At 53.9% G+C, this 18,522-nt stretch overlaps 1 protein-coding gene across 2 annotated transcripts in view; it reads left to right on the top strand.

Moving 5' to 3' along the window:
* COL5A1 (collagen type V alpha 1 chain) overlaps positions 1-18,522 on the top strand; it is a 189,007-nt gene that overhangs the window by 101,885 nt on the left and 68,600 nt on the right. For both annotated transcript variants that reach the window (XM_049896362.1, XM_049896361.1), the window contains exons 17-27: positions 3-56; positions 1,548-1,601; positions 3,258-3,311; positions 4,920-4,964; positions 6,717-6,770; positions 8,568-8,612; positions 9,601-9,654; positions 9,910-9,954; positions 11,115-11,168; positions 16,289-16,333; positions 16,921-16,974. In XM_049896362.1, coding sequence (XP_049752319.1) covers positions 3-56; positions 1,548-1,601; positions 3,258-3,311; positions 4,920-4,964; positions 6,717-6,770; positions 8,568-8,612; positions 9,601-9,654; positions 9,910-9,954; positions 11,115-11,168; positions 16,289-16,333; positions 16,921-16,974 — 558 coding nt within the window. The remainder of the gene's footprint in view (positions 1-2; positions 57-1,547; positions 1,602-3,257; positions 3,312-4,919; positions 4,965-6,716; positions 6,771-8,567; positions 8,613-9,600; positions 9,655-9,909; positions 9,955-11,114; positions 11,169-16,288; positions 16,334-16,920; positions 16,975-18,522) is intronic.

Below are 18,522 nucleotides of genomic sequence, written 5' to 3'. Positions count from 1 at the left end.
AGGGGCGGGCTGGGAGTGATGGAGCAAGAGGAATGCCTGGACAAACCGGCCCCAAGGTAAGGCTGTCACTTCCTGCTATCTTGGTGCCCTGGACCACGGTCACCATCATGGCCATCATCATGATGGTGACACGGCCAGTGTACTGTTTATGTGATGGCTGTGATCGTGGTGACAGATAATGGCCTCCAACACTTACCCACATCTGGGGTAGAAGCTTAGGGGTGAGGAGGGTTCTGTCTGGATCTGTCACTCTGTGGGACGTTGACATGGACATGGGTTGGTCGGGGGAATTTTATGATCAAGCTTGATGGCTGCAGTTGGGTTTCTGAAAGGTGGAAACAAATTTGCAGTGGAAATCATGGGGGATGGACTTCCAACTGTGAAAACTATTCATGAACATTCAGATGAAAAGATCTCACACACGTGGGAGCTGATGCAGGGAATACATGGCTTTCAAGTTGCCAGGGAGTTCCTGAGTGTAGTCCAGGGAGCCGGGAGCCTTCTTGTCCAGCTGTGGAGTGTCCGGGCTCCTGGTGTTGGTGGGAGTGAATAGACACTGCGTGAGTGAAAGTAAGAGCCCAGGTTTGTGCGTGAACGACATCTGCACTGGGGTAGCTGGTGGCCTTTGAAACTCCAGTCCCTGTATCCGTGAGGTTCAGAGCATCCATTCCTCTGCGCCCAACTTTGCTGTGACATTTCTCCTCCATTCTTGGTCCTCCTGGAAGGCCATGCCAGGGGCAGAGGGAATATTGGTCTTTTCCGATGAGAGACTACCATGGGGGCAGCAGATGTGATTAGAAGGGAGGCTAGAGACTAGGTCACCACACAGGGCCAGATGTCCACTGTGCCTGGTCACCTCATCACCGGCATGGTTGAACTCTAAAGAGCTTCACTGAGCCTGAGCTACTAAGCTCTCTGGTTCTGTGGCCTGGGCTGATAAGAGGAAGACAGGACTGACTCAGTGCATCTGCCTCTGTAGATTCACCATCTTCCCTCAACCACGGAAGTACTGAGGGCCTAAGTCATCTCACCCTTGCTTCACCTCCCCTGGTTTGCAATAGTCATGAGTTGGGGTGCTGTTCCTGGGTGACGAAAGTCGGGCTGGCTGGGGAGCCAGGGTGTCAGAGGCCTGCCAGCGCTGGTCCATTCTCCAAGTGAGCATAGAGCACCTACAGTGTCAGGTGACTTTTGGCACTGAGGACACGGTGAGGAGCAAGGTCCCTGCTTTCAGGACCTGCCCTCAGGTGGGGAGGGGACAGCAGACACACACGTGCTGACACTGCAGCTGTCACCTGAAAGGCTGAGCTCACCACAGTCTGTGACTCTGTGATAAAAGCCACCTCTCCCTTTGCCAGCCTTTGCTGGCGTCTGGGGAGAAGAGGCTGGGATTGCAGACCAAAGCAGAGAAATGCCCATCACACATGAGGGCCATGGTAGGGCAGGGGGATCCTGGGGTCCCAGGGGGGATCCTGGGGTCCCAGGGTGCATGGACGCAGGTGTAGCCCACCTGTGTGGATGGTCTCTGAAGGTCTCTGTTCTTCTCACAGGGTGACCGTGGCTTTGATGGCTTGGCCGGCTTGCCGGGTGAGAAGGGCCACCGGGTAAGTATTTCCTCTGGGAGTCCCCAGAACAAAGTCCTGAAGGGGAGGCCCTTCAGCGAGCCTTTGGGTTCCTGGGTGGGGTTGAAGTGCCTCGATTCTGCAGGGGTCGTGCCAACTGATCTGGTAGGAGTCAGGGCTGGAAATGAAAGCCAAGACGATTCCTCTGTGGAGGGAAGCTCAGCCCCCAAACTGGGTTCTGGTCTGCAGTTTATAGAGAAACAACCAGTCGGCCCGCTCCCTGGGGGCCGTACGAGGGGAAAGGAGGAGTCCTTCCTTTCAGAAATGTGCTGAGTGTTCAAGTCTCAGTTGCTGCAAATGGCCGCCATTTTGAGAATTGCTGAGGGAACCTTGCACCATTAAATGGAGATCCTGGGAGGTTGGGCACGTCTGAGTGCCTGCTCCGATTGAAGAGGGTTGGGGTGTCTTTGGGGAGAGAGACCTGTGAGCAAGCAGGGGCTTCCCTCAGCACCAGGTGTACCCCAGCGGGAGCTCTGGGAGGCCACCAGAGCGGGCCATCTCCTCCACATGTGGCCTTACAGCTGATTTTAAATCCGTGGCTCAGCAGGAAGGGGCTTCTGCTGTCCCTGTCTGAGTCACCCCAGGGGCATGTCTTTATCCTCTGTGGATGGGCTTGGGAGCTTGGAAACATCCATGAATAACTCAGAGCCTCTTCGGGTCAGGCTCGGGCCACTCATTTTGGGTCAGGCATGTGGAAGGGCTGCAAGTAGTTAGGATGGGATTCCCAAAGAGGAATTCTGGAAATGCTTCCAACAGATGGCTCTGTCTGCACCGGGGCTCTTCTGCCAGGCAGCCCCTTGGAGTCCCCGTGTGCCTCTCCCCGTGGCCTGCGTGCCCATATTGTCATCTCCTCCCTTCCCTGTGGTCTCTGGGGTAGATGGACATGGCAGTTATGTTTTGGCATATTGTGGGTTTACATGCATGAACACCCACACACACCTGTACATGCATATATGCTCACTCATGTGCACGCATACGTACATACACACACGCATGCACACACACACGTTTACTGACTTTGCCAGGTGGATTTCTCCATGACATTTCATAACGTTTGAGGAACAGGCTGTCACAATTTAGCCAGAGCTTATGCGCGTTCTCCAACAGCCATGTGAAAACAGGACACGCAGCCACAGGACTGGTCCCTGAGCTGACAGGGACAGCTGACAGCTGCTTGACTGACTGACACACATGTCTTGAGCACCTACTGTGTGCAGGGCCCTGAAGCTGCAGGGAACTGGGGTGACATAGCCCTGACCCTCACGGAGGCCACCATCCTGAGTAGTGGCTCTGCTGGGGGCTGGAGTGACCCTGCGTCAAGTGGCTTCAGGGACCTGCCTCAGTGTCCTGGGCTGCCCTCCTGTCTGCGGACTCCTGCCTGCCCCCAATGCATGCTCAGCCTGGCAAACGTCCCCCCTTCAGGACCTCTGTGCTGCCTCTGATAAGGTTCTATGCAACCAGCCATCAGCCCAGTCACTCCAGTGTCCGCGAGCTCCAAAAGGATCTTATCCCAAACTGGGAAAGCCTTTGGACTACTTATACGTTTCAGAATCAGACTTAGAGAAAAACTAAATGGGGGGCTGGAGACAAGCTGTGTGTGAACTACCAGGGATGGCTGACGCTGACCTTGCTTCCTAGGGTGACCCTGGTCCTTCTGGCCCCCCGGGACCTCCGGGAGAAGACGGAGAAAGGGTGCGTATTCTGTGTTCTCTCACCTTGCACCTGTCTACCTGATCTCTCCATGGTTTGGGCAGGAAAACTGATGGAATCCAGACTTTGTGTGACTGGCCGCCTATGTGCTGGGGTGCGGGCTGGGGAGGACGAGGATCTGAATGCGAGGCAGCCTGGTGGTGGCACCGGGCCACCCAGACTTAGAGAAAAGCAGATCACCAGTGCCCACCATTTATGTTACCATTGTTGCTGATGCGTGGAGCTCAGGAGTGGCTTTCAGCTGTCAGGAGCTCGGAAAGGATGCCCCTGACTGTGGGAGACAGGTACCCCAGATCACGCTGGAAGGGGGATTTCGGGGGAGCCAAGGAGCTTCACAGCTCAGTTCATCTCCCCTGAGGTGTTGGATGGAGGCGTCCAGAATGGGGAGCCAGGGGACTTAGGGGCAAGGGTCAGGGGAGGCACGTAGGGAGTCATGGACCTGGAGGCAGCCAGGGCACAGTCACTGGGAATGTGTGACCAGAAGAAGGGAGTGGAAGCTGTTGTCCAAGGTGGGGGCAGGGGCTGGAGTCAGGCTCCTAAACAGGGGCTCGTGTACCCCGCAGCTTGTAGTGCTGTCACGTGCGCCTTCTTGGGGCTCGAGGCTAAGCATCTTCTTTAGACCATAGCACGGGTCTGCTATGGTGTAGAATGTGCCAACTGCAGTTTTTGGCCCCTCTTCCCCTCCAGCCCCAGCCGCCCCAGTAGCTCAGACATTTTCAGCGGCTTTAAGGGTCTTTTAGGGAAATGTTTAAGCAGCCGTGGTAAATGAGAACAAGGAGCAGGAGGGAGTGAGGAGGCAGGCTCCAGCAGCATTGCTGTCCTTCCTCGCTTTCCGCTGACATTGTCATTGACACGGCCTGGTCACCCGAACGGGCCTCAGCTTGTCACCTGCTAGATGAGGAAGGAGAGGGGCACTCCCCTAGACGTACACCTCCAAATTCTGTGCTTCTCCAGGCAGAGGAGGGGGGTGCACTTATGTGCACGTGTGTGTGCACGTGTGCACGTGTGGTCATGTGCGTGTGTGTGTGCGTGTGTGTGTGTGCATACACATGTATGAGTATGTGCGTGTGTGTACTGCGTGAATGTGTATACCCATGAGTGTGTATATGTGTGTTCACGGGTAGGAGTATGTGTGTGCCTGCACACATGTGAATGTGCGTGTGTGTTGTATGAATGTGTATGTGTGTACATGCACAGGTGTGTGAGTGTGTCTGTGTGGTGATAGGCAGAGAGAAGCTGAGTGTGACAGTATCTCCGGTGTGTGAGCTCGGCAAGGGCAGAATGTGCCCTCCAGAACCAGAAGGAAAGGCTGATTTGCTCTGCTGGGTGTGTTTCTGACCCTGGTGGAGACACCTGGCTCCCAGGGCTTGGCCCAGGGATCTCGTGGTTCCCAGAGCCCAGGCTTCACCTCTCACCTGCAGCATCCACACACCTACCAGGGCTGCTGGTGTGAGCACATTCTGGACTGTTTTGGCTGGTATGTGGCCACAGCTCCAGCCTGCTGATGGCTGCATCATCACAGGGAATGGTCTCTTGTGGTGACCTGCCTGTACAGCTTGTCCCTACAGCCCGCCTCTTCTCTCCTCACAGGGCGATGATGGAGAAGTCGGGCCCCGAGGGCTGCCTGGGGAACCCGTAAGTCTCCGGCTGGGTGGAACTCTGGACTGCATCACGGGGATGACCCCTTGGGGGCTGGCTTGGAGCACAGTCTAGAATGGGTGTGGAGTAGAGACTGAAACAGTAGCCTGGCCTGGAGAAGTGAGGCAGACCCGGGTGTTACCCTGGGAAGGAAGGAAGGGCACATCAGGAGGTGGGCGGGGTGCTCTCAGGAGTGGATCCTGGGGGCCTCCACTGGCGAAGAAGCCCAGGCCTTGAGAGGGTGTGGTTGGGTCTCTAGGCCACAATCTGGGGGGGGGTCTCCAGGCCACATCATGGGCTCTCCAGGCTACATCATGGGCGTCCAGGCTGCATCTTGGGGGGGGCCTCCAGGCCGCATCCTGGGGCCCCAGGCTAGATCGTGCGGGTGTCTGGGCTGTATCATGGTGTCTCCAGGCCACATCCTGGGGGATTTAGGCCACATGATGGGGATGTCTGGGCTGTCTCTGGGAAGAAGGAGACCCTTCAGACTGCGGCCTCTGAGCTGAATCAGCCAAGCTGGCTGCTGGTGTAGACCGCCACGCCTTCCAAAGCAGAGCCCTCAGCAGCCTGCCTCTGACCCGGGCATAGAAAAGCTCTTTCCCCTTAAACGCACTCATTTTTAGGGCCAAACAAAATGTCCTCGACAACAAAGGACATCAGTCACTTCTCACCTGCCATTGCTTTTTACACGCCCCCTTCCCCACCCTCCCTGTCGGAGTGTGCCTGTCACTGTGGATTGATGGGGGCGTCGCCGCGCTGCATGGAGGAGGGTGCCGGGTGGCAGGTGCCGGCTCGTGGGTACTGATTCCGCCCTCGGTGCCTGCCTAGCTGTTAAGGCGGATTTGTCAGCCCACTCGCTCCTAACACATATCTGAGCAGTATCTTCTGGGCTATTAACTTCTAAAAAAACATTTATATGACTGGGTATTAAGATAATGAAAGCAACATTTAAGTGGCAATGAACGTGGGCAGGATTTCTCTTCCATGGGCTCTAACAAGGTTCTGTAAAATTAAGGGCACTTGAATCCACGGCCTTGGTCACAGGCTCCCTAGCTCCCTGGCAGGCAGGTGGGTGGGGGAGATTCAGGGCGGGCTCCCTTTGGGCAGCTCCTAGGCACAGACACATGCATTGTACACGCCTGTCACCCACTGCCTGAGAAGGGAATGACCTATCTCGGTCCGAGGTGGCTGCCCCAGAAAAGCGGTGAGCTTCAGGCTTCTCTCCAGGCACCTGGTCAGGCTGTCCCCAGCTGAGACCTAGTTTCGCCCATAGTCTCCCCCCCGAACCCTCCAACTCTCTGATATCAGAAACACCCTGGAATATCATTGCCGAGAGAGAGGCCTGAGCCGGTGACCAGAAGTCACACAAAGGCGCCCTGGGCAGCAGGATGTGGTTGTGCGGCCTGGCTCCGGGAGGCTCACGTGCTGCCTGCCCTGTTCTTGCACCGGACATAGGCTGCCGACTAGAAAGGCCCCCTGTCCTGGAGGACGCCCCTTCCTTCCCCCGTCTGGACTCCCCAGTTCCAGGCACCTCCTGCCCTCTGGTTCCCAGTGCAGAGGTGGGGAGGTGGGGGTCAGGAGACAAGCAGGGCAGGGAGGGAGCCTGGGGACCCAGCCACAGCCAAGGCTCTCTCCAGGGTGGGGGCGGGGGGCAGTGGGGCTCAGGGCAGAAGGGTTTGCCTGGAGAACAGGGAGATGGGATGGGCATCCAGGCGGTGTTTGACTCTTCCTTGCTCTTCTCTCTTGCAGGGTCCTCGTGGTCTGCTTGGGCCAAAGGGGCCTCCGGGCCCTCCTGGACCCCCGGTATGTCCTGCTGCCCCTTTGCTTGTCTGTGCCCTGAGATCAGCTGCTGAGCTTAGCGGCCTACTCGGGCCTTCAGGCTCCTCATCTGAGCTGACCTCATGCAAACCCACCTGTGCAATGTGGGCCTTCAGGCTCCTCATCTGAGCTGACCTCGTGCAAACCTGCCTGTGCAATGTAGGGCTTTAGCAGGCCTCTGAGCCCAGAGCAAAGGAAACAGCTGCAGCCGGTGGGGTTTGCAGACCTCAGACAAGCTGACTCCACGGCCCTCCCATTTCCTAGCTTCCCCTTTCCAGGCACAAAGCCCGGGTTATTTCTGGTACACCAGGGCTTGGAACTGGTTCCTTCCTGTTGGAACCCCTGCTGAGAATTTGCACTTCTAGGAAGTTCCCAGGTGACGCTAATGCTGCTGGTTAGGGACCAGTTCCGAGAAGCACTGGCAGAGCAGTGGTCTGAAAATTTATTATACAGAAGAACCCGAGAAGCTGGACTATATGAAAAAGAACGGGGCATCAGGATCAGAGGAAGACTCATTAACAACCTGCGTTATGCAGATGACACAACCTTGCTTGCTGAAAGTGAAGAGGACTTGAAACACTTACTGATGAACATCAAAGACCACAGCCTTCAGGATGGATTGTACCTCAACATAAAGAAAACAAAAATCCTCACAACTGGACCAGTAAGCAACATCATGATAAAGTGGCAAAAGATTGAAGTTGTCAAGGATTTCATTTTACTCGGATCCACAACCAAAACCCATGGAAGCAGCACTCAAGAAATCAAAAGATGCATTGCAGTGGGCAAATCTGCTACGAAAGACCTCTTTAAAGTGTTGAAAAGCGGAGATGTCACCTTGAAGACTAAGGTGCACATGAAACAAGTCATGGAGTTTTTAATTGCCTCCTATGCATGTGAAATCTGGACGATGAATAAAGAAGACTGGAGAAGAATTGACACCTTTAGTTGTGGTGCTGGAGAAGAGTATTGAATATACCAAGGACTGCCAGAGGAACGAGCAAATCCGTTTTGGAAGAAATACAACCAAAATGCTCCTTAGGGGCAAGGATGGCGAGACTACAACTCACATACTCTGGACATGTTTTCAGGAGGGCTGAGTCCCTGGAGAAGGACATCGTGCTTGGTAAAGTAGAGTCAGCAAAAAAGAGGCAGACCCTGGATGAGATGGATTGGCACAGTGGCTGCAACAGCGGGCTCAAGCATAACAATGTTTGTGAAGATGGCACGGGTCTGGGCAGTGTTTTGTTCTGTTGTACATGGGTTTGCTATGAGTCAGAACTGACTGGACAGCACCTAACAACAACAACAACAAGAATCACCTGGGATCTCGTCACACTATAGATTCCGATTCAGCATATCTGGGGTAGAAATGCACATTCTCAGCAGGGGTTTGAACAGGAACTAATAGGTTTGAAGCCCTGTGTTAGGAGCACTATCTTGACTCGCATTTCAGGGCTCTGGCAGGAGACCGAAGCCCTGGGTTCCAGCCTCACCAGGGCTGGGCCTATCCCTTCACCCTTCCTAGGCCCCTGCCCTCCTTTCACTACACTGAGGGCCTGCCCAGGTTATGCTCAGGGCCTAGGCAGCTGGTTAACCCATAGCTGAGGACCCCCATGAGCTGCAAAGTGGGAGTGGATTGAAGATCCAGCCCGTCCCCTTCACAAAAGGTGCCCCATCATCTGATACGCCTCGGGCAGGGTCCACGCCAGGGGAGGGTCTTCTTTCTGAGCCTCATGGGTTCTGCTACATTCAATCTCTTTCCTCCTAAACCCCCCACAGGGTGTGACTGGCATGGACGGCCAGCCCGGCCCGAAAGGAAACGTGGTGAGTCACGGGGTCCCGTGGCAAGGCCTCCGGGTAGATGTTCGCTGGGCATGATCTAGATGTGGGGGATCTGTTGCTTTCAAAATTAGGTGGGAGTGAAGAGGAGGGTGCAGACTCCCAGTCCCTGGCCACTGTGCATGCCAATGCAAGAGGCCTTGCACCAAGCTGAGCCTCTGACGCTTGCTCCATCTCGAGCCGGGCCCAGCCAGTGCACACGTGGAGGGGGTGGAATTCCCTCCTCACGGTGCCCTGTGAGCTGGTGGTGCACACGTGCTGTGAAAAGCCCCGGAGAGAAGGCCCGTGGGTGCCAGGCCTACTTTGAGGGCATTTGGGAGACTTTATTTTTGAGTCTCAGATGGGCCAAATGGTGAATGTTCTGCGCACATGGGGTCGCCATGTGTGGGAATCAACTGGACGGCAACCGGTTTTTTAACTGGTGGGAGACTTGAGCACGACAGGATGATTTGGGCGTTCTCTGCCAAATAAAATATTTTTGAACAATTTCCTTCATGGACTACTTGGACATGTTTGCATAAACAAGCTAGTGTTCCTTACAAAAAAAAACCCATTGCCATTGAATGAATCCTGAGTTACAGCGACCCTACAGGACACAGTCGAACTGCCCCATACGGTTTCCAAGGAGTGGCTGGTGATTTGAACTGCCGACCTTTTGGTTGGAAACCAACCTCTTAACCACTGCGCCACCAGGGCTCCAAACTGACCTGTCAGGAGTGCCCCTTACATGGGGTCAATGTTGAGTGCTTGGAGGTCATGCGTTCTAGTTGGGTCTCTGGGTGCGGCCCTGCCTGCCTCGTCCTGTCTGGGCTGTTCCGGAGTGTCTGGTGTTGTTGGGGGCAGTTAAGAGCAGACTGAAAAGACAGCTGGTCAGGATGGTGGGGGGAGACCCCCAGGGAGGGCTGGCTGTGGTCAGCGGCCCCTCCCCCTCCTCCAGGGCCCACTGCAGTGCCTTTGCTTTTGTTTCCCGTAGGGTCCCCAGGGAGAACCGGGCCCCCCGGGCCAGCAGGGTAATCCAGGTGCCCAGGTAAGTGCGTGGGGGGGAGGGAATGTTCATTCGTCAGGTGGTGGGGTTGCTGGTGCAGCTCTCCAAGTGCATTATGCTGGGAGCGAGCAGCCCCTGAGCCCTGGCCCTCCGCCACCTGCCTGGCCCAAGGGTGGCCGCAGCAGGAGGTGGCCAAGCCGGGCCCCGAGAGGAAGAGAGTCGGAGGGAAGGTGGGTGGGCGGAGGGGCTCTGCGTTGTTGGTGCCCTGGCCTCTCCCACCTGCTCTTCCCCTTGCAGGGTCTTCCCGGCCCCCAGGGTGCGATCGGGCCTCCAGGAGAAAAGGTAGGGGGCCTGAGTGGGCGAGGGAGGGGGCCAGGGCACAAGGTGACTGCAGCGTGCAGCCTGGGGAGGGGTGCTGGCCGTCCCAGCTCGTCCTCCGCCTGTGTCCACCCGAGGCGCAGTGGTCGCTTTTCTTCCACGAGCTGAGCAGTGAGCTGTGAGGAAGACAAACTGGAGCTTTGTCCCCACGTACTCATACATCCACATGTTCACTCATTCATCCTCTCGGTGTATCTAGGGTTGTCAGAGTGAACCTCCCCACCAAAAAAAAAAAATGCCTTTAAATTTGAGCTGTTCAGTGTTTATCTGAAATCTGAATGTAACTGGATATCGCGCGTGTGTGTATGTGTGTGTGTGTGTCTATGTTCTGCGTGTGTGTGTGTTTCAAAATCCGGCGGCCCTAGATAAGTCTTCAGCACCTAGCACTGTGTCCTAGGTCTCCAGAAAGAGCCATAGAGACTATGGAGGCTGGTCCCTCCTGGCTGTGGCCTAACCCCAGGCCCTAGGCATTTTAATTAATTCACAGCGCCTTGGTTTTTTGCCTGGGACCAGCACAGTTATCTCTGAGGTGGTAGTTCTCAGCACATAGAACCCCTGGAAGGCTTGTCTAAACACAGATTCCTGGGTCCACCTGAGTTTCTGACTGAATAGGTGAGGGGAGGGCCTGGGAATATGCATTTCTAACAAGATCCCTGGGGATGCTGCTGCTGGTGCTTCAGGGAACACAGTTTGGGAACCACTGCCTCAGGGATTGATGTGCCGGTGTGCCCCACAAGGTGAGGTTTAACTGAGAAGGCCCACGCAGCCTTGGTCTCGGGGGAGACAGGCTGGCCCAGGAAGGGTGCTGCCGAGGGGCCAAGGAGGCTGGCCATCCTGAAGGTGGCACCAGGACAGGCTCCCGGAAGACTGGCACCTAAACAGGAGGGCGTGGAGGGAGGGGGAAGTGCATTGTGCTTTGTGGTAACTTTCGGAAGGCCCTGGAAACAGTCGGGGTGAAGGCCTCCTCATGGGTTGTTGCAGGCACTGGAGGCTTTGAAGAGGGAGCAGAGCGCCCCTGGCCCAGCCTTTCAACTACTGTCCTGGGGACAGGCAGGGAGGCTGGCCAACTCCAGAAGGAAGAGAACCCCCAGGCATGTCCTTACAGAGCCTCTGATTTGTTCTAGGGCCCCTTGGGTAAACCAGGACTCCCAGGGATGCCTGGCGCTGATGGACCCCCGGTGAGTACCCCTGCCCTCCTCACTCCCCCAGTACCTGCCCCAGAGATGGGGGCTGGAAAGTCGCATTAGATAACTAAGACAGCTGCCTCCCCTTCCATGCTCCAGGGTGAGGGGATGGTGAGTCTACTTGACAGTCTTCCAGCTCTGTTAATGAACACCCATCCCGTTCAAGAGCTTGATTGCTCAGGAACTACTGGGTTTGGGGCATGCTTTTCGTAACGTGTTAGGCACGTTAGTCAACATTGGTGTGTGCTGTCTAATTTCTGGAGCTCAACCTTGCATAGTTAGCTATCGGGGGCATTGGCTGGGCTCCAAGACGTGGAATGTGTCACTGGTGTTTGAAGGGAAGGGGCCGGGCGTGGTGTGTGTATTTTTGGTGTTTGTGTACTGAGGTGGGTGGTGGTTAACAAATGCTTTCGGGACGTGTGAGCACACAGCTGCAGAGCCAAATTAGATACCACCTAGAAATAGCAAGTTAGTGACGAGTGCAATCTGTGGGAAGGCCAGCGAAGGACGAGGAGTGGGGGGTGTGTGGGCGTGTTCGTGTGTGAGAGCCCGTCTGCACCCACAACACTCTCTGTAAGCTGCTGCTGAGATTTTTTTTAGAGTATTCAATAGATGCTGAATAGAAACCCTATTTCAGAAAACAAGTTGAGCTAAACGAATTATTCAAGACTCAGTGTATTTTACTGTTTTAATAATGCCGTTTTAAAAGCTCAACTAGAAAGTTACTTACGTTAACAGTTAACTGGTGATGTTTGACAGGAGACTGTCTATTTCTTTCCCTACGGCCGAGAATCAGTTGGTCCCAGGCTCCATGTCACAGGCCACCATCTCTCGCCTCAGCCAGCGGGTCACAGCCATGGCCAGGTCCATGTGCACCACCCACTTTGGGGACCTCCAGTCACCCGGCCCTTTGGGAGCTTGGTGCTGAGCGCTTAGTATTCTGAGATGTGTCATTCATAGCCTTTAATTTACAATTCCACGTAACTGTGTGTTCTAATCATAAAAACAGTGCATCTGGTTAGAGAAAATTAGGAAGATAAAATGACGCAATGAAAACCACCCCTGATCACGTCTCTGAAGGTTAGCTGCTGGTAACAGGTGGAGGTATATCCTTCCAGACATTTTTGCTATTTGTATCCTGCAGCATGTAATGGGACTGGATCCTAGAGGCAGGAGACCCTGGTGGGTGTGGGATGGGCCACTTCCATGACTAGAGGTACCCCTCAGGGTCCACAGACGACGGTTACCCCTCAGCCCTGGAATCCCCTTCCCCACATCCCGGACATTTAAACTTTAAAATCTGAGGGTGCGTTGGTTACCACTGGAGTGTGGCCATGCTGGCTCACTGACGTTGTTGTTGTTGCCAGGTGCCATTGAGTCAGTTCCGACTCCTAGCGAGCCCAGGTGCAACAGAATGAACCCTGCCCAGTCCTGCACCATCCCCATAATTGTTACTGTTTGAGCCCATTGTTGTAGCCACTGTGTCAGTCCATCTCACTGAGGGCCTTCCTCTTTTTCCCTGACCCTCTGCTTTACCAAGCATGATGTCCTTCTCCAGGGACTGATCCCTCCTGAGAACATGTCCAAAGTATGTGAGATGTAGTCTCAGCATCCTTGCTTCTAAAGAGCATTCTAGCTGTACTTCTTCCAAAACAGATTTGTTCATTCTTCTGGCACTCCACAGTGTATTCAATATTCTTCACCAGCACCCTAATTCAAAGGCACCAACTCTTTCGTCTTCCTTCTTCATCGTCCAGCTTTCACATGCATAAGAGGCAATTGAAAATACCATGGCTTGGGTCAGGCACACCTTAGTCCTCAAAGTGACATCTTTGCTTTTTTAGCATTTGAAAGGGGTCTTTTACAGCAGATTTGCCCAATACAATATGTTATTTGATTTCTTGACTGCTGCTTCCATGGGCAGTGATTGACATTGAAGGAACTTAAAACAAACAAACAAAAAAAAGAACAGGGAAAAGACTAATACTCTATGCCTTGAGAAGTAGCTCTCATTGTTTTATGCAAATTTGGAAAAGGCAACCAACAAATCAAAATAAAACAAAAACATTTACAAAGGCAGCCAGCAAAACAAAGTAAAACAAAAACAGTTGCTGTTGAGTTAATGCTGACTCCTGGCAACCCCAAGTGTGCCAGGTAGAACTGTGGTCCAGAACTGTGCTCCAGGACTGTGCTCCAGAACTGTGCTCCAGAACATTTTCAGTGGCTCATTTTTTGTAGATGGCCAGACCTTTCTTCCCAGGTGCTTCTGGGTGGACTCGAACCTTCAACCTTTGGGTCAGCAGCTGAGTGCTTTGACTGTGTGGTCCTCCCAGGGACTCCAGAAAGGCAACACATTGTTCATAAACCTTCAAGGGAGGTGTTTGTTTTTCTTGGTTTGGTTTGGTTTTGATTTCCGTTAAAGGAAGGAAGGAGGGAGGAAGGAAGGAAAGAGGAAAGGAAGGAGGGAAGGGAAGAAAGAAGGTGATTTAAAATTCATCTAGAAGTGTGGAGTGTTTCCAAGCACACTCAGTGTGCTTAAGTGTATTGTTAAATAATCCCTCGTAGCCCACAGGAGGGAAATGGTTAATGAACCATGGCCCCCACAGAATAGTATGGAGCTAGTAATGATCAAATTTTAAGGAATATCCAGTGACACGAGAAAATGCTCGCAGTAGGATATAAAATTAAAATAAATCATACGATGCCAATTTTGCGTTGCGTGTATGTAGAGAAAATAGATCAGAAGGGGCTTTATCACAAATTACCCGTGGTTGCCTCTGAGTGGTGAGGTTATGAAGGATTTTAATTTTCTTTTCCCCTTGCCTAATGAGCATATATTACTTTTTTAATCAGAAAAAAATCAGATACAAATAATTTAAGCTTTATTATTTTTCCATTATAAAGGTATTGCTCATTATGGAATATTGGAAAATGCAGCAAGTGGAAAGAGAGAGGAAAGTGGTCCCCGCTTTTTATTGTGGACAAATCAATCATGCTGATCATTTTGGTCTATTTCCTTTTAGTCTTTTTCTGTTCAAGGATTTTTAATAAGAGAGTTTTGTTTTCCTCGCATAGTTACTCTGATTTTATAAACTTGACTTCAGATATATCTAAGGATATGCGGGAGTCCCTGGGTGATATGAACTGTTCACGTGCTCAGCTGCTAACTGAAAGGTTGGCGGTTCAAGGCCGCCCAGAGGCACCTCAGAAGAACGGCCTGGTGATCTACTTCCAAAAATCAGCTCTGAGAGCCTTATGGGGCACGGTTCTCTTTCGACACACATGGGGTCACCGTGACTCAGAATTGACTCAAGGGCAACTGGCTAAAGAAGTGTGGCCTCAATTCAAATAATAGTGATAACAGTAATTGCAGACATCTGCAGGTCGTTTACTGTGTGTGGACACTATTCTAAGTGCTTTGTAAACATCCAAGTGCTTTGTGAATATCCTCTTTGTAACCTACCGAGCAGATTCGTGGTACAGGTGTATGGTAACCCCTAATATACAAAATTGTTCCCTGAGTGGCCCAGATGTGGGTTCTGCTCCCCAGTGGGTGACTCTGAAGCTTGGGGCTTGACCACCCACAGGCCACCCCACCTGGTTCCTGTAATAAAGGCCCTGTAAACACAGTAAAGGTCCACCAAGGCCGCAGAAGAGGCAGAAGGGGCAGGACCCCCAGGCTGGGGGCTAGCTGAGCAGCTGGGAGCCTCCACCCCTCCTGCTGCGGCTTCCTCAGGGTGGGAATAGGCAGGGTCCTACAGGGGCCTGGATTTCCTCCCAGGCCGGTGCCCCCAGGTTACCACGCCCATGGGCTCCCTGTGGGCACCACCCTCGGCAAAGGAACATGCGCACCCTCCGACTCCCTTTGCCAGATTTAGAGCGATCAGCTCTTTGGAAGGCGTCTACTCCAACTGCACAACTAATGAGGCTGAGAAAGAAGACACGCAGACCAGTTGTTCAAAGAGATGAGACCCAGGTCTCCATAGCACTGCTGTCATTTGGTCTGTGGGCGGCCAAAAGAGATGTTCGGGACTTGGAGGGCTATCAGACTGCAGGAGCGTCCAACCCCACCTCATTTTGCTCATGAGGAAGTGGAGGCCCAGGGTGGGCGGTGACCTTGCTGAGGTCACACAGCGGGTCAGGTGTAGCCAGGGTAGAACTGAGGGCTCCAGACCCCTCCGGCCAGCGTCCCCACCACTCCACAAGGTCACCTCTTCTCACTGGAATTCCTGGGGGTGGGACTGTATATGGCTGTGTCTTTATCATATGCGTTTGGCCCCCTGATGTGAACCCGAAGGTATTAAATCCCCAGGACCAGTCAGAGAAACTCCTCTCTGACAAGGGAGTTCAGTCTGGGCCCGGGCTGATGGGGATGGTGGCCAGAGGGACGTGGCCATTTCCGCTGGACCTCAGTTTCATACCTGTCATGTCGGGTGTACATCCCTGCACCTCCCATCTCCCCTCTGGGCCTCCACTGGGATGTCAAGGCACCAGTATGGACACCCGTAAGCATGTGGGACCCCTCATGAGTGACAGGATTCTGCTTCTGCCTGGCCCTGCCTTTCTTTGTGTTCCTTCATAATTAGTGACCCCGTGTTTCTACTGCTCCAGGAGGCTCTGGTGCCTGGCACTCAGATCCCCGGCCTTCATTCCTGGTCTGGATGGGGCTCACTCTGCTGAGCCATCATTAGCAAAGGCCGTGGTGTCTGTGCCAGTCCACCTTCTGTGGGGCCCATGCCGGAGGGCAGGCTGGGTCCAGCTGAGTTGGGGATCACCTGGGCAGGGCCAGGCCTCACCCTTGCTCTCTGGTTTCTAAACCTGTTCCCCTCCATCATCCACCCTGACAAGGGTGAGGCAATGGTTATTGTCCCCATTTTACAGATGAGGCACCTGAGGCTCGGGGCTACATAACAAGCTTAGGGTCACATGGCTGTGAGTGACTGAGCCACACTTGGCTGCTCTGGGTGATGTCAAGTCAAGTCTGTGGGGAGGGAAGGGGGGAGGGGCTTGGCTGCCATCGTCCCACATCTAGAATGCTAAAGATGAAGCTGAGCATGAGGGGGGCTGGTTTCAGAGGTGGCAGCTGACTAACGGAGGCTTCTTTTTTGTGGCAGGGGCACCCCGGTAAAGAAGGTCCCCCAGGAGAGAAAGGAGGACAGGTGGGTACTCGCTGCACCCTGGCTCCCACTGGCGGCTCATAGAGAGCAGGCCTGGGGCTCTCAGCTCTGCTTCTGCCCTGGGACACCCCAGTGAGCCGAGGATAGCTCCAACCCTTCCTCAGGTGCCCTACCTGGGGGCCCTCACATGGAGCCTGCAGGGGCCTTTGTCATCTCTGCCCTTGGGAGCCCTCACTGTCTCGGCCACTGAGGCCTGGACTTGCCCCCTACTCCTGATTAGCACGGGTAATGGGTGCAGGTACGGTCATAATCCACAGTGCCCTGGTGTTCAGCCCTGACCTTGACCACGACCCAGCTGGATGATCTTGTGGTTCCGGGCTGGAGGGCTGAAGAGGTGATGGAATGCTGACCCAGGCAGGGGTTGGAATTGGAAGAATCTGGACAGATGAGGAGCTAGGGTCTGGTCAGCGCTGGGGATGGAGGTTCCTCCCAAGGGCATCATTGTGATCTCTCTGCTCATAGCAAGAGGGGAATATGGGGGTGAGAGATGCACTGTAGCCAGCCAGGCTGGGGTGAACCGCACGCTGTCCAATGAGATGGTGCTAACGGCCTTTCCCCTCTGGTTATAGGGTCCACCTGGCCCCCAGGGTCCAATCGGCTATCCAGGGCCTCGAGGAGTCAAGGTGAGAATCTCGCAGATCCATGTCTACCTGGAAGTCAAGGTTGGGTGTACAAGGCAGGGTTTGGAGGTTTTAGGGACCCCTCCGTGGTTAACCTCCCAGTCACATGAGTGCAGTGATTGGGCCCCGGGATGGCGGAACTGAGCTGTGAACTCAGGAAGGGCTGGTTCGGTGCAGAGGGCACTCACAAGTCAGGCTGCGGCAAAGCAGCAGGGACAGTAGCCATCTGTCAGCAGGACAGTGTCCTTAGCCTCTGGCCTCTTCCACTGTTACCCGGTGTCTTCATTGGCTAGTGCTGTTGTGACGCAAATACCACAGTGGGTGACTTTAAAGAAGAGAATTATTTCCTCACAGTTCAGGAGGCTGGAAGTCTGAATTTAGGGCGCCAGCTCTAGGGGAGGGCTCTCTCTGCTCTGGGGCAGGTCCTTGTCTCGGCTTCTGTAGCCCCGGTATCCCTCGATTCCTTGGCGATATTCACGTGGCTTCTGTCTTCTCCCCATTTGTGATTGCTTCTACGTCTGATCCGCTCTTTGTATAACTCAATAGTGCTTAGGTTTAGGACCCACCCTATACTAACAGGAAACCCTGGTGGCATAGTGGTCAGCAGTTCAAATCTACCAGGAGCTCCTTGGAAACCACAGGGGACAGTTCTACTCTGTCCTACGGTGTCACAATGAGTCGAAATCCACTAGACAGCAATGGGTTGTTTTTTTCCTACACCAATATGGCCTCATTAACATGACAAAGAAACCTTCTTAAACAGAATCACACCCACAGGTATAGGGGTCAGGACTCCAACACATATTTTCGGGGGAAGCAATTCAATCCATAGCACTCCGTGACCACTCCCTGCTGCTGTCTGGAGCCACCTGCCCACTCGGATCTTGGGCGGGGGAACAGCTTGGGGCTCTTTCCTGTCCTTCTGTGCCATTTTCACTCTAAAGGAGCGAGACGGCTGTGTTCTTGCCGAAGGCATCGGGCTGACCAGAGTTGTTAGGTGGTGGAGTTGGCGCGAGGTGTTCACTTACAGTCATGTTCTGCTGTTTTAAAGGCTCAGGAACCTTATTAAATGGGCCCAGAGCTCCAGAGCGATATCCCAAATACAGGCCCCGTCTGTTGCATCCGAGCAAACTGTGTTTGCTTTGAACCGTGTGATTCAATCTTGAGGTGTGCTGCCCCGGGGCACACCTGGGCGCATTTCTATGCAGAGGGCTGTGCCTCAGGAGCGTGGCGGGGGGCGCTCTTCTCCGAGAACACCGGCATTGCCGCCTCTGCAAGCTCCAGGCTTCAAGCAAATGGTGTATCTTGCCTTCCAAGCGATTTCAGCTGAGTTCGAAGGAAACATAGTTTAGCTTGAGCAGTTTGCGTAAACACACCCGTCGGCCCCTGCCCTGACCCACCTAGGGTATGATGCTGTGTATTTTCCAAGTGTTTCTACACATTGCTTCACCCCGGGTGCACCGGCCCGCCGTGTGGCCATGGAAACCCTGAGCTTCCAGGGACACTCCCAGAGTCACACTAGAAATTGATGCATTCAGGACTGTGCTCGTC

Source organism: Elephas maximus, chromosome 9 (genome assembly GCF_024166365.1).
Source record: "Elephas maximus indicus isolate mEleMax1 chromosome 9, mEleMax1 primary haplotype, whole genome shotgun sequence".
Lineage (NCBI taxonomy): Eukaryota > Metazoa > Chordata > Mammalia > Proboscidea > Elephantidae > Elephas > Elephas maximus.
The sequence above is the reverse complement of the archived record's forward strand: the minus strand, read 5'-3'. Positions and strand labels throughout refer to the sequence as shown.